The sequence below is a fragment of the Rhinolophus sinicus genome, linkage group LG05, assembly GCF_036562045.2.
Source record: "Rhinolophus sinicus isolate RSC01 linkage group LG05, ASM3656204v1, whole genome shotgun sequence".
In the NCBI taxonomy this organism is placed as follows: Eukaryota; Metazoa; Chordata; class Mammalia; order Chiroptera; family Rhinolophidae; genus Rhinolophus; species Rhinolophus sinicus.
Genome location: NC_133755.1, coordinates 169952654 through 169967127, shown reverse-complemented (window position 1 = coordinate 169967127; position 14474 = coordinate 169952654). Strand labels below are relative to the sequence as shown.

Genomic DNA, 14474 nt, shown 5'->3' with positions numbered 1-14474 from the left:
TCAACAATGAAGTGATGCTTTAGAGCCTAACCCACACTCTGGTCTCTTCTTTTTTCTAAGCTTTTACGCAGTGGAACAGATTTCCAAAATGCCAATGCCGACTAAGAAAAACCTGGTGAGAATTTATTGGCCCAAACTTTTAAGCAGAGGCAGGAATCCTGGCTTTCATTCCTGTTTTATCAAGACTTGTGTAAGCCTGTTACTCGGAATGTTATCCGCTGGTAGAAAAGCACTCCCCACTTCCTAGCACAGCAAGCATTTCTGCTCCCAAAGAAATGAACAATTACAGCATAAATAAAACCGTATTCTTGTACATGCTGAAAAATTAAAATTACAGAAAAGAATGGCAGTAACCTGTGATTACTTCCTTAGAGGACTTTTATCACCCATGCATCTGTGCTTTATTCCATAACAACTTCCTTTTAGTTCACAGCTTCAAAGGACTGTAGAGCTATAACTCATAACCAGGAGAAAGAACTGAAATGTCAAGTCAGTGATGAAAGGGCAGATTTTCAATACAGGCAGAGCCAAATTATATTAATGCAAGTAATCTGTGGTATGTATTTCTGAAAAGCACAGCACTGGAAGATGCTGTCAACTGCCCTTGAGAGTCAGTTTCTGGCTCATTCGCTTGACAGCCAGGTACAGGGCACCAGGTGTGCGAGAGGCACTGGAGTTGCAAAGGTCACAAGTTTCTGCCTTCTTGAAGCTGCAGCTAGGGGTGGAGGGAGACAAGACTACAGATGGGATGCCAAGGAAGGGGTAAGAACAAGCCAACAAAGGCCTTGTCAGCCAGCCTGCTGGTGAGGAGACGTGCCAGCGAGGTTTCCTGGGGGAGATACCACAGGGTGAGCCTGAAGAACAGGTAACAAGTAGACAGGTAAGATGGGGGAGGGAGAGAGAGATGATTCTGGCAAAGGGAGAAGCAAGTGCAAATGGGTTCCTACCTGCCCCCACATTAGATCTCAGATGATAACTGAAAAAGCAGGGGTGGGGACAGTGACAAGAGATGGAACTAGAGAGGTGAGCAGGGGTAACCACTGAGCCAGCTGCTGTCACAGGCTAAGGTGCTCACACTTTATCCTGAAGGCTGTGGGGAATAACAAGCTCAGGTCTGGATTTTAGAAACACTCAGGCAGTGTGGAGACAGCATAGCAGGAAATGAGGGCTCAGAGGAGGAGGCTCCAGCCCTGGAACCTGTGACAGGACAGGGGTCCACTCCTGACTCCACCACTTGAGACTTAGGTGACCTCTGACAAAGGCCTGTGCCTCCAGCTCTCCAGCTCTCAGTTTCTACCTACCTTACAGAGTTAATTAACCCTTATAAGGATTAAAGGAGAGCTCATGAAGGATAGGGTATGCAGTAGGAACTTAATAAATGTAGCTGCCAGAAGCGATGACAGCATCCTGGCTATGTGACTTTGGAATCAGCATGATCTTGGACAAGGACAAGTCACACCTTCTCTGATCCCAGTTTCTTCCTCTATAAGGAAGAAGTGAAGATGATACCAGCCACCTCATAAAGGTATTGTGAAGTTTGATTGTAGGAGATAAGGTATCTAAGTTACCTGGGCCTCACTGAGAGCTGTATTAGTGGCAGAAGTAGAAGTAATAATAGCAGCAAGAGGAGAGGGCTGGAGAGTAGCAATACCAGTACAACTAGCAGTGATTTGAAGGAAACCAAACTGAAGTGTATATTGCCCTGATTCAGGGGAGAAATCCTAAAGTATTGGACTAAAGCCGTGGCAGTGGGAAGTCAAGGAATCAGATTCCAGAGCCACAAGGTGCAAGACCAACAAGACTTCATGACTACTGGGTGTGACCGGCAAGAGAGAGGCAAGAGAGAAGGATGCCAGCCCCATCTTTGGCTGCGACCCCTGTAAATGGCAGCCCCTGCCATTCAGTGAGGGAAGTGAGGAAGAGGAGCAGATTTGCAGGGGAATCTTTCTCTAAACTCATTTTTAGAGGAGTATGAGGTTCCCATGAGGCATCTACGTGGAGCTGTCCATTTCAAAACTCTCAGCATATGTCTGGTACTCAGAAAACAGACCTCGGCTAAAAACGTAGATTGAAGAGTTGTCAGCAAATGGACAGGAATCGAAGCCATGGGAATATTCATGTCACCCAGAAAGAGCGTGCAAGGGGTGAAAAACAGCAGAGAAGAGAGAGCAGGGGTCCAAAGGCAGACGCCGTGTGACATCAGCATGAAGAGGCAGGCAGAGGAAGAAAACCCAGGAAGGAGGTTGGAAGAGTGAGGGAACAGGATGAGAACCAGGAGGGGACGGCTTGAGAAGCCAAAGGCTTCCAAAAGAAATGATGACAGGTACCTAATGCCACAGAAAGCCAAGTCAAATAAAGACCCAAACAAACCCACTGGATGGAGAAACCACAAGGTCCTCAGGGAGGCCGTGGTGGGAGCTGACACCAGGTGTGGTAGATAAACAGTGTGCATCATGGATAGAGAAAGAGCTGGGAAAAAATATATTATAGTAAGGGAAGGAGAAAGATAGAGTAGCAACCAGAGGAGTCACAGGATTGAGAAAAGAAAACGTTTTTTGTGGTAGGGGTTAGTTGTTGACAGAAGAGAAAGACTTCAACTTGTCTGTCATACTGGGGTACAAGGCGGGGGGGTGTTTAAAATGTGGCCAAGAAAGGAAGGTCAGTAAGGGAAGGAAGCGCAAGGGGTGTGGCTGGACTAGCCCAAACAAGAGGTTTTGGGGACACTGGCTGAGGGGGAGCGTGTAACAGCAAAGGTGCCTTGAAACGACAGGTAAAGGTTTAAAATAGCCAAGTGCAGGAAACCAGCGACAAGAGACGAAATGAACTGTGCACACACCACATGGAAGAGAACAATTCAGACTTCCTTCTTCCTTCCACCTAGAGAGAGATGGCGTCTTTGAGGGGAGTCATGAGCTAGGCTAGGTATGCCCTATGGAGCTGGTTGTTTCAAAGTTCGGAGGAAAACAGAAGACACTGGAAGCAACCACGGGTCACAGATGAGACCAGCAGGCAGAACTAATATGGCAGAGGACACAGCAGACGTGGAGAAAAAGAGAGTAGAACAGGAGACTCGGGGAAGACCAAATTTTCAAAAGAATTCTCTCAATATAAGCCTAAAAATCAATTTGCTGCCTCTACTACCTTTAAATTCCTATTTGGAGCAAATAAGTCAGTGAAGGCAAGTGTGTTTTTCAACAACGCTGACATAAAACAGTAATGATGCGAGAGTATGATATGGATTATTATAACAAAACCATGGAACCATTTTTTCTCTCCTAGCCATGACTATGATAAAGAAACACCACCAACAAATTCAATGCTAAGACATGGGTGACTTTTCCAAGGTTTTCTGAAGATTTGACCCTTTTTCATTTATTCAAGCAAATGCTTAATGGTTAAAGAACTAGGATCTATTAGGGTATAGACAACAAGAATTAAGACAGATCCTGCGTTCAAAATTGTTGAAGTCTAATTTCTCTATAAACATATATGGAAATCCACAGAACTTCCAGAACAAGAAAGGCTCTAGGAGCAAGGGGAATGATGTAGAGAATGGTTGCCCATGTTCAAGTTCAAACACACACCAACAGCTCTGACCCCAAAATACCCACACATCCTTCTCCAAATTGTACCACCAAGTAGACACGAATGCCTTGTTTTCTTCTCCTGTCTGCCCTCTCCCCTCATCATACACAGTAACCAACAGTTAGTGGCTAGTTATAAGTCAAATTGCAACACTGACTGTACCTACCAAGTTCCAAGTCTTACCCATTCGGTCCTCATAACAATCCTGCAAAGATTCCGTTAAACATGGGGGAAAGTGAGGCTCCGAGAGGTTAAGGAAGTTGCCTAATCTCTAACTACTCCTAGATGTTCGGGCCATGCTAGAACTTCAGGTACATACAGTTTCAAAGCCTTTATTCTTTTAACCACTGCCTCCACACCAAATGTCCCTAACCATTATTCCAAAGGGAAACGTGTTCAGTACAGTTTTCTTTTCTTCTTTTGGCAACTTAGAATTCTTTTATTCATAGACATTTAACATGTTTCACTTACTCCTTAATATTTTACAGATTGAACTTATAGAGATTTTTTTTTAAGCAGTTTTGTTTAAACGGCTATTCATTCCCAAATACCTACACAAATGGGGAGTCACCAAATAATCCACAAGCTGAATTCTAAGCAGCAGTTTCTGCCTCCAGCGAAGGAACTCACAAACTAGCAAGGCAGGCGAATTTGATGTTGTAGAGAGAGAATCTAGATACAAAGCAAGGTCTGAAACTTAAAGCGAGGCCTGATCCAAGCACAAGAACAAACCCACTGAGAGTGGTGTCCTTCTCTATGCATTGTCAGTCAATCAGAAGTTACAACAGCCGTACCTGGGGGTTACCCAATACACAGGGTTCACAGAAGCCTGTCCTGCCTCGAGAAGCAGCGCAGTGCAGTAGTCAAGGTGCATCTGAATTCCTGGATGCATCCCGGCTCTGCCACTTCCCAGCTGAGGGCTTGGGCAGCTTCTTGACTTCTCTGTGTCTCAGTTTTCACGCCCATAAAATGGAAGTATCAGAGGTTGTTACTAGGATTCCATGAATCATACCTGATCCATAGAAAGCATTCGATAAAGGTCAGCTAATTTTATTACATATATTTAGGCTTTTCCCTATCTGGAGCAGTCTTTTTAAAACTATAGGCCATAATCCAAAAATGTGTTATGAAATCAATCTAGACGCTCACAGCCAGCAACTCTGGGAAATGAAATAAAACAGAATATCGTATTTAAATATGAATAAAGTCACATTTTATATTACTTTTGTCATTTTTTTCTTTAGTATACATAGTAACATTAATGGGTGCTTTGTGTATCTGTTTTCATACATCCATGTGTCTATGTATGTATCAGGCAACAATCTAAAGATATTTCTTCCTATGAGTCACCATCAAAAAAAAAAAACTTTGACAAACACTGATTTACAGCCTGAGGATGGTAGGGAGTCAGGAAAGATGAAAAGGGGTAATATGCCAGAAACCACTTTTTAAAATGCAGACAGCAGCAGCCAGAGGAAAGTGCTCCTAAATAGACAGTCAGGAAAACAATTCAGGAAACACCCTCTGTGTACAAGTCTGTTTATGACAAGGCTGCTCCAGGCAGTTCCATAATTTGAGGTTAACAACAGGCTTTCATTTCAAACGCATATCAAATTGCAAACCTAGAAGTACAGATGTTATCTTGATGCTGGGCAAGATGGGAAAAACAGATATGACTTACCCAGTAAATCATCTTGTAATATTTGTCCAAGCAGACACTAGGCCAGATTTAAAATGCTCTTAAAAACCCTCAGGGTTTGGAAGAGATATGAAAATGTCTTAAATAGAAAGCCTTAAATGCGGATATAAATTTAACCGAAGAGCGCCACTATAACCAAATTCCTAGCTGAAGATTTAACTACCTGTACAAGAAGATGAAATGCAAAAATAATTGTAAACACATAACTAAGCATTTTAGAATCTATGAAAATATTTATCTATGTATCCAAAAGGCTGTATGGTGTGGTGTTTAGTCATACCCCTTAGATTAGGTAAGGAAGGCCATAATCTGGGCCCCAGTTCTGCCACACCCCTTTTCCTGAAGAGTTCCTGGGACCAAGTGGACCTACCTACCCAGAACTGGATCTCTCCATCTGGTTTTCAGCTGTGCTCCAGGTCCCCAGAGCTCCCTGACCAAATACCAAGCTGCTTCCAGGGCATGAATGGACTCCTCCCAGATCTGTCCTCCCAAGGGGGGACTTTGCCACTGGTCTGAGCCAGAGGTATGATTAAGGGGTGTCAGAGGGTGTGGATAGAGATTGGATATGCAACTGGACACAATGCCCTCCACCAGGGACTGTACCAGGGGTGGGAAGCAAAGGGAAGCAGAGCCTGGGTCCCGGGCAGATTCTCCCAATGGCATTCCAGCTCTGGGCCCTGAACTCTGAGAATTAAACAATCAAACCCAACCTTCCAGGCCATGATGGACATAATGTTGTCTAGGTAGATGGATAGAATAAGTTTTATATAAGTGCTCGTTAGCTTAATGCATAACTTTTGAATATTTAGACATATGCTCTGAGGGCTTCCATCTGTTCTCTTGCAAAGGACCCTGCAAAGTTACAGGCAGGCTTGGGTTCATACCCCCACCCCTGCCATTCACCAGCTCTGTGACCTTGGGAAAGCCTCATAATCTCTCTGTATCTCAGTTTCCTCAACTATGAAACAGATAATAACAGCACCCTCTTCATAGGGTTGTTAAAGACTAAGTAATGAGTGCATATAAAGTGCCTAGAACAGCACCTGGTACATAATAAACTCTCCAAAAATGTCGTATTCTTCATATAAAACTGATTGGCCAGTACAAACTTCTAGATAAAACCACAGCCAGAAAGTTATTTTAGATCTCAGCCAGGCAGTGTATTTCTCCTTTCCCACTCCTTTCTAATTTTAAATATTATGCTTTATGCCAGTCCAAAAGATCATTATTTTCTATTCTGCAAAGGACAAGTCATCTGCTGACCAGCCTGATAAAAGCTCTTCTGAAATTAAATATGTGTTCATCTTCCTCCCACCTTCCCAACTTGGCAGATAACTCAGGCCTCTTACAAGTTTAAAGTCTGGCAAATTGGCTTTCTGTAACAATTTCATGTAATAAACATTTGAAAACATTACCAACGCTAAGTGTAAAAAGAACATTTCCTAACCTCCATATTCATGAGATTCAGAGCTATAAGCGAGGGTAGGTCCTTCTAGATTCACATATCAGAGGCTGAACTACTGGAAGCTATCAGCAAGGACAGACTAACAGAGCCCTAAAAATAGAGCCCTACCAGTGAAGAAATAGAGGGAAGAACACAATACTTTATATGGCTACTTATTACTCCACATGCTTTCGATTATTAAATGAAAGTGGACTATCAGCATAGTAATTACAAACTGACAACCTTCTCAATGATTTATATTCTTTCTGTCTAAAATGACAGGACAAACAACTTGAAGAGAAATGCTTGCCACATTTTAATGACCTGTGGGCAATATACTAGTATAGCATCTTGTATCATTTCACCACAAAACTTGTCTTCCAAATCTCTAGCTGTTTAATATAGGTTGAAGGTCTAAAATGGGAGAAGTACAAGGAAAAGAGTCAAGGTCATATTTCCCCTTTAAAAGTATACCTAACCTACATGTTCAATACAGTGAACAATCAATCCTTCATTGTTTCCCAGTTATTCTGAAGAATGTTTAAAATAGAAGAATTGCCAACCTATGAAGGGATTGCAACTCTTTCTACCTTAGTTCTCCAAGTGACATCTAACTAGTCTCCCATAAAAGGAGCATTGCTAACGCATTGTTCATTTCAACAACAGGTTTCTCTATTAATTCAAATCTTCTCCAAATCCAAAATGGAGTATAAAGGCCAGTATGAAATAAATGAAAATTAACTAGATTCTACAGAGGCAAGACTGAGCATATCCATCCATCCAACAGTAATTCCATCTAAATCAAACATATTGTTTCTTTAGAGAGTTTTGCCAACTTCCTATTTTAAAAAACCATGAACACTTCCGATGTTGGCCAGGTTTTTTTATGCAACTAAAATGGCTTTTTCTAAGCGCTGGGCTGGAGAAACAATATATTTTTACAAGCCCTTTTAGTCATATAGTCACGCTTCATTATCTCATAATCATTCATCAGTAGTGCATAATGAGAGTGCTGTTTCCCTTGTGTGATGAGAATGTTAAGGGAAATATGTATTCACAATAGGCCATAAAAATGTATGAAATACAGAATATGCCAAACCAGTGGAAAAGCCGGTGAGTTCATCTGGCTTTCATTTTTGCTGAACAGTTGTATGGACACAAACCTAGCTTTAACTCAGGGGTCACATCCTAAATTTTTAATCCTTTTCATTCCTCCACCCTTTCCAAACTCCACTCTCTTTAGAGAAGTAGAATACTTCATGTAGAATTACTGTCATTCAAGATTCTCATAGGAGATCATGTTGGCTTTGGTCGCTTTTATTCTAACTATTTCTCCTAATATGAAATGCATGCACGTCAAACTGGTGTATAACCTGAGCTCCTGAACCGTGGGAAGTCATAATTCTGGGCTCCCGCACACCAGCCACCCGCTGAGCTACCTTCCTCCCACCCAGGCACCCTTCCAGGTTGCCCACCGCTCTCATTCTGCGCCCATCAGCGGGAGTAACTGAGCTTGAGGAGGAAACCAGAAAGCTGCTTCAACAAAGCTCAACCAACGTGTGCACCTTTGGTAAATGAAGGGCGAATTGTGGGGACACGCGTTGGGGCTGGTGGGAAAAGGGAAAGCTTCATCTCATGATTTTGATGTAGAATTTCAGGAACCGAGGGGGCCTCTGAGATCCCCAGAACCTCTCCTCTCCGTTAAGCAGCTTCGGGTCCCTTTCCTGCTCCCTCTCCACAAAAATCGGGGCTGCCAGCATCCCAGCAGCGAGTGCTGTTCTCGTTAGGTCAGGCGCCGCTGGGCGAGCCCCTCCAAGCCCTGCTTCATGTAGCTGCAGCTAGAAGCGGCCGGGGCTCGGAGGAAAGCAATGCGCTTCGCAAGACCCACAGCCATCAAGGGGACCCGCAGACCCCCCGGCACGCGGCCGCTGAACCCAGGCAGCGGCGTCCAAATCGCTGCGCCCCGGCGCTGGAGGACACCTTGGAAAGGCAACACGCCGCGCTTTGCTTACAGGGCTGTGTCTCGGGGAGTCAGGGTACCCACCCTGGAGAATTCCCGTGTAGGCAGGGCTGGCGCGGGAGGCCCGGCCCGTTGCCCAGGTACGTACCTCGCAGCCATACAGCTGTCCCAGCTGCTCCACGATCCACTCCTCCAGCACGAGCCGCTTCCGAAGCTCCTTGCGATCGTATTTCACTGTCACTTTTCCCTGCTGGTGGCGCCGCTGCTGCTGCTGCTGCTGCTGCTGCTGTTGAACCTGCCCAGCCGCCGCCGCCGTGGCCAGGGGCGCCGGGTCCTCCCGGGAGGAGCCGCTGCTCGAACCCGGGCTGCCGCCGCCGCCGCCCCGAGAGCTCTGGAAGAAAACCCGCGCGCCGCCGCCGCCGCCGGCCCCACCGGCCGCCTCGCTGCTGCCCGTCGCCACCGACATGTCCCCGCGCGCGGGAGTCCGAGTGGGCCCGGAGGAGGGCGGGCAGAGCGCGCCGGGCGCCGCTACCACCTCCCGCCCGGCAGCGGCATGCAAAGGGCTCGCCCGCACCTGCTCGGCGCGCCGCGCACGCCCAGCCGCCGGGCTCGTGGGGAGGTCGGCGGAGCCGCGCAGCCCCGAATAGGGCGGGGAGGAGGAGGGGCGGGGACCGCAGCCTTAAAGACGCCACCGAGGACCCTCTGGGTCCAGCCGGGGAGGCGGATCTGGCGCCTAGCAGGCAAGCGGGCCCGGGGAGTGGGAGTTGCGCGCGGAAGCAGGAATGTATGCGCGTAAATACGCGCGGTTGCCCGTGTTTAGACAAGGGATTGGACGGGTGTGGGTCTGGTGCCGGAGATGGTCCTCGGCGCGCGTGACCGTGTCCTCTCCTCCCGGAGACTGGGAATTTCGCTTCCCCTGCAGTCCTGGAGCGCACGAAACCCGCCGCCTCCCGCGGCCTCGGACTGCGCTGCGGGAGGCAGGGGACCGCCGGGAAGGGGACCGGGAAAAGGGATCGCGCCACAGGTTCCTCAAGGGAGGGCGGGGAAGTGTCTCCTCCGCTCGCGGCCCCACCCCGGAGCTCCAAACACACATTCCTATTATTCATGCCACCTCCTTTCTTGGATTGTGAGAAAAATGACGAGGCGCTGTTTGTTCAATCAGGCAATCGCCGCGTCTGAGAAATTCTCTTCAGACCAGTTTTTCTCTCCTTACAAAGTGTCTGTTTATTCATAGGCAGAACATTGGGGTATCTTTATATCTAAAGGACAGAAGACTTGATATCTCTTGGTTTAAAGGGGTGGGGGGACATCCAGACAGCAAACATTTCTCTAAAAGAGTCACGGACGGTTTACTGGTCTTAATTTCTGGTGTTGCATTCTCTGCGTAGCCAGCTTTTTTCTCTCTCAATACGATTTCCAAACTACCTCTTTTTACCCTGCAAAGCAACTGCACTGACTACGTTAAAAACATCATGCAGCCAAATAGAGTTAGGAATGAATGAGCTCATTATAAAGTTTGGGGCAAAGAGACGGGGAGGGAAGTTATAAACAGAAAACTGCATGTGTGTGCATGTAAAATTGTAGGGAGACACTAATATATTTCTGTTGTGTATAACACTACATCTCTGTTCCTGCAACTGAAAGAAACCACAAAGATGCTCAAACACAGTAAGGAGCTTTTATGAATTTTTTTAAAGCTCTTAAAGGTGAATGGCAGCTCTCAAAGAAGTTTCTCAGAGATAAAATAGATAACCAAGTCAGTTTCCTCGAATACTTTCTATAGTGAGATTCTAGACCAACAGCTGTAAAGGAACCAAAAACAATAGAAGTGCCCAGCAACATTCTCCTGGGTCTTCTGGGTCTTCAAATAATGGTGCCCAGATTGGCTCATCCCAGATTTATAATTGGCTCTCTTCCTTCTCTTTGGCATTTTGCAGCAAGAGCCTGAGTAGGAATTTTCCCAAAGTGTTCCGTACCTGAAGCACATCATCAAGACAGGTCAGGCCTTGAAGAGTGAAGGGAAAGGATCTAGTGGGAATTAAGTGAAATAGGGTGGCTGATGTGGGTCTTGGACCCCTGTCATAAGTAGAAGAGGTCAAGACTAAAAGATCCCTATCTCATGGAAGAGTCCAGCTGTCCTTAGGAAGGTAGCTTTCCCACCCAACTTTTCATGGACAAGGGAGACAGAACTACTGTGATTGGGCCCTAAAGATTGATGACCATTCTCCACATCACCTCCACCCACACCTGCCCTGAAACATCATAGGTCATTTTTAAACCATGAACACACAGCCAGGAGGGTGAGAGCATCAATAAAAGGGGACTCTGTGGACCAGGAGAAAGAGGAGGGAGGGCTGCAGTGAGACAGACAAAACAAGCCTGTCTCTCTCCAGACATCTGGCACTCATCCATTTAGCTAGCACCAGCTTTGACCAACTCAGCTAACCAGGTGATGTCAATCAAAACAAAAACAGCTAAAATTTTAATTAATAAAGGAGAAATTATATGAACCCTCTGCCTCATTCTGGTGCTGGGACCTGGCCATACCTATTAATATGAAAACTGTGCCTGTGATCCAGGAGTATGGGAAAGAGTGGGGAATTCCAATTCCTGTTGTTGAGTCTTTGGACAATGACTTCAGTAGTTCAAGAATAACTTCAAAGAACTTATAAACATTTACTAAGTTCTTTCTGAGAAATTTCTTGTGTCAATTTTTTCTCACTACATAATTTTTCTTTGTGCTTAAAGCTCAACGTTCACTTATGAATTAAAAAATGACAGGTATGAAGAGACATTTAAAAAGAAATTTAGGGTTTTAGGCATCTTAACTTGTAGAAAAATAGCCAGTGAAGAGTCAGTCAGGTACATTGACTTGTAACTAGGAGTTCTTCCTATAAATCTGCTTGCTCCACCCTGGATATAATTTACATTTAAAGTGAACTCCACAGCCCCCACCCCTAATACACAGACACACACACAGTTCCATGTTTCAAAATATTTGGGGATAAGGGAATTATTCTCAGGCCAGAGACCCTTTACAGAGATGACTGTTTAAATTCAGCAAAACCAGCAATATTTCTCATCTACAAGACAGACCTATATTTAGATATAGATATATAGCTATGTGTTCAAGGCAAATGCTTTTATTTCTAACCCATTTAGACAAGTTTTTAAAAGTGCTTTAGTCAAAAACAATGAATAGTTTTTAATAAGTTGAGTGGTGTGAGAATTTTCTAGAACACAAAGGATGAGCTTCTACCTTAATGTAATTACTCCCTACTATGAGAGCAGCCTAAAGAAAATTCATTTGTCAATATCCTTTCTGCATTGCTTTGTGTTTTCTTAACTGAACATTTTTTTTACTTGCTTTCTCGTTTGGGGGAAGTTTCTTTTAGGAATTACATAGGTCCTTTACCTCTGAAAGTGACCTTTAACATGTTTTTTGTCTAAGCATGTTAGACAAGGTGACCTAATCAGGGGTCCCAGGGCTTTCTTCACGCCCTAGGAAAACAAGGACTAAATACAAATGTTTATGCTCAGATGCAAATTTCCTCACTCCTTGAAGACAGGGTGTTGCAATAGTTATGCAACACCTAGTAATCTACCTTGAGACTGTGACAATGACAGTCCCCAGGTCCACAAACTTCAACATGAAATTCTTACCTTGAGTAACAGTGTAGGGGATAAGGTGCCTACATCCAGATTCTCTCAAAGCAAGAGGAATGTTAAGTCTGGTTTTCCTCCTAAAAGTAGAAGAAATGTAATCTGTCCTTGGGGAGTTTATCAGTTACCGACAACATTTTCAGCTTGCAGAATACTGTCCATTATTTCAATATTCTTTATGGAGTGATAGCAGCAATGTTGTTCACAGTGGATGGATGTGGTTTCTCTTTTGGCTGCTGTTTCATCCTCTTGTGTTTTTTCCCTCCTCCTAATTCTGGATCTTTGATTGTATCGTGCACTACGATTTGGAATCATACTTCCAAAATACACTTAACCATTACGTGCATAAATAATCAGAGCAGTCATTGTCACAATTGTAAATTTTTATCTTCGCAATTAACAGAAATTCTTACCTGACTGTTCACAGATGATGAAAAGTGTTGGGGGCGGGGCGAGAGGGTGAGGCTAGGGGAACCCAGCTTCAGCTCATTACATCTAACAAAGATGAAATATCCCCGGGCCTTCCTATAAACCTAGCTTGTGGAATATCCTGTCTCTTTTTTTAAAACTAGGGTCAAATTTGTATTTAGAGGAGTCAGGTATCCCTGTCTAGCCAATAGCCTCTTGCCCTCCCCCTTTTACTGCCAAAAGCTTTGGAAGGGTTGTCCATGGCCCCACGTCTCTGTCTTACCCTCTCACCACTTAGCCATCTGCATCCAACTGCCATCAGTGTACGAAAGGCATCAACCAAAGTCACCATCAAACTCCATGTTGCTCAATTCAATGTGGGTTTTTCAGCTCTTACCTAACTTGACCTCCCTCTACCTTTGAAAATCTTGAACCCCTCCCTGCTCTTCAAACTCTCATCTCTCTTGCCTCCTTTGCCAACACCCTCCTGGTTTGCCTTCCTTGTCTATTTCCTCTCGGTTCCTTTTCCTACATCCCTGCCGTGAAGGTAGGTGGTTCCTTCAGATCTTTCTTGGCTCTTTCACAGGCTCGCTCCAGGTGATCTTATCTCCTGCTGAAGCTTCTGTTTTGACAACCTACCATCTACCTGCCACAAACTCCCCAAATCATGGTGGATTTCTGGTCTGAGCTTCAGAGCTATAGGTATACTGCTTTGAGTGCCAATGCACTATGCAAATGCATTTATAAGTACACAAATAGACACCTGTATCAATGCATTAGAGAACAAAATGGTGAACTGAATGCATTTTTGACTATGGATTGACAGCACAGTAAAGAGTGCTCTAGCTCAGCATTTTTCAAATATTTTTTTTAACCAGAAACCACAATAAGAAATACCTTTTATGTCATGACCCACATATATATCCACACACGTAACTTACCTATATTACATGTGATACACTCTGACACATCCTATTCTATTGTATTCTGCCTCATTATTGTAAGGAATGCTGCTCACAATCCCCTAAATTCATTTCCCAACCCACTAAAGGGTTGCAACCCAGAGTTTGAAAAATGCTGCTGTCAGCCAGAACAGTGCCTGTGAGTGCCAGTCCTGGGCCTCCTTAGTTTTAATGGTACACTCCAGGCTTGTTATGTATTTCCCTGGCACCCTCTTTCTGTCACTGTTAAGTTATTAAGTGTTCTGGTAAACAATGTTGACCCCGTAAGGCTGGCATAGGGCATGTGTGTGATCCTCTAGAAGTGCCACAAAAGAACTAGAGAAGAAGAATATTCTAGAAGCTAAGATGCACCTTTGCTGGACCTCCATGCTCTCTCAGGAAATGATGGAGTGTCTGCAGGATAAAGATCAGAAGGCCTTAGGGACTCGTAGAACCTCCAGCTTGAAGAGAAATATATTGTGGTGGGTTCCAGCACAAACTGCTTGGATTGAATCCAGCCTCTGCCACGTAGGCACTGTGTGACCTTTGCAAGTTACTTAACCCCTCTGTGCCTCCATTTCTCCTTCTATAAAAAGTGCTTGTGTCACAGGCTGTTCTGAGGGAAAATGAGTTACTGGGAATAAAGCACCTAGAATAATGCCTGCTAGTATGTGTGAAGGGATCATAAACATAGCAGAGAGGACTGACTCACCATTGTTCCCACAATGTTCCAAAGAAATCATGGGTGCATCACATTCTGATTTCAGGGGTGTG

At 44.8% G+C, this 14474-nt stretch overlaps 1 protein-coding gene across 1 annotated transcript in view; it reads right to left on the bottom strand.

Annotated features, from left to right (window-relative positions):
* The window catches only part of PPP1R14C (protein phosphatase 1 regulatory inhibitor subunit 14C), a 66097-nt gene extending 56430 nt beyond the window's left edge, over positions 1-9667 (bottom strand). The window contains exon 1 of the mRNA XM_019735404.2: positions 8837-9667. Within this exon, the coding sequence (XP_019590963.2) occupies positions 8837-9154 (318 nt within the window). The 5' untranslated portion in view covers positions 9155-9667. The remainder of the gene's footprint in view (positions 1-8836) is intronic.
* Between the last annotated feature and the right edge of the window lie 4807 nt (positions 9668-14474).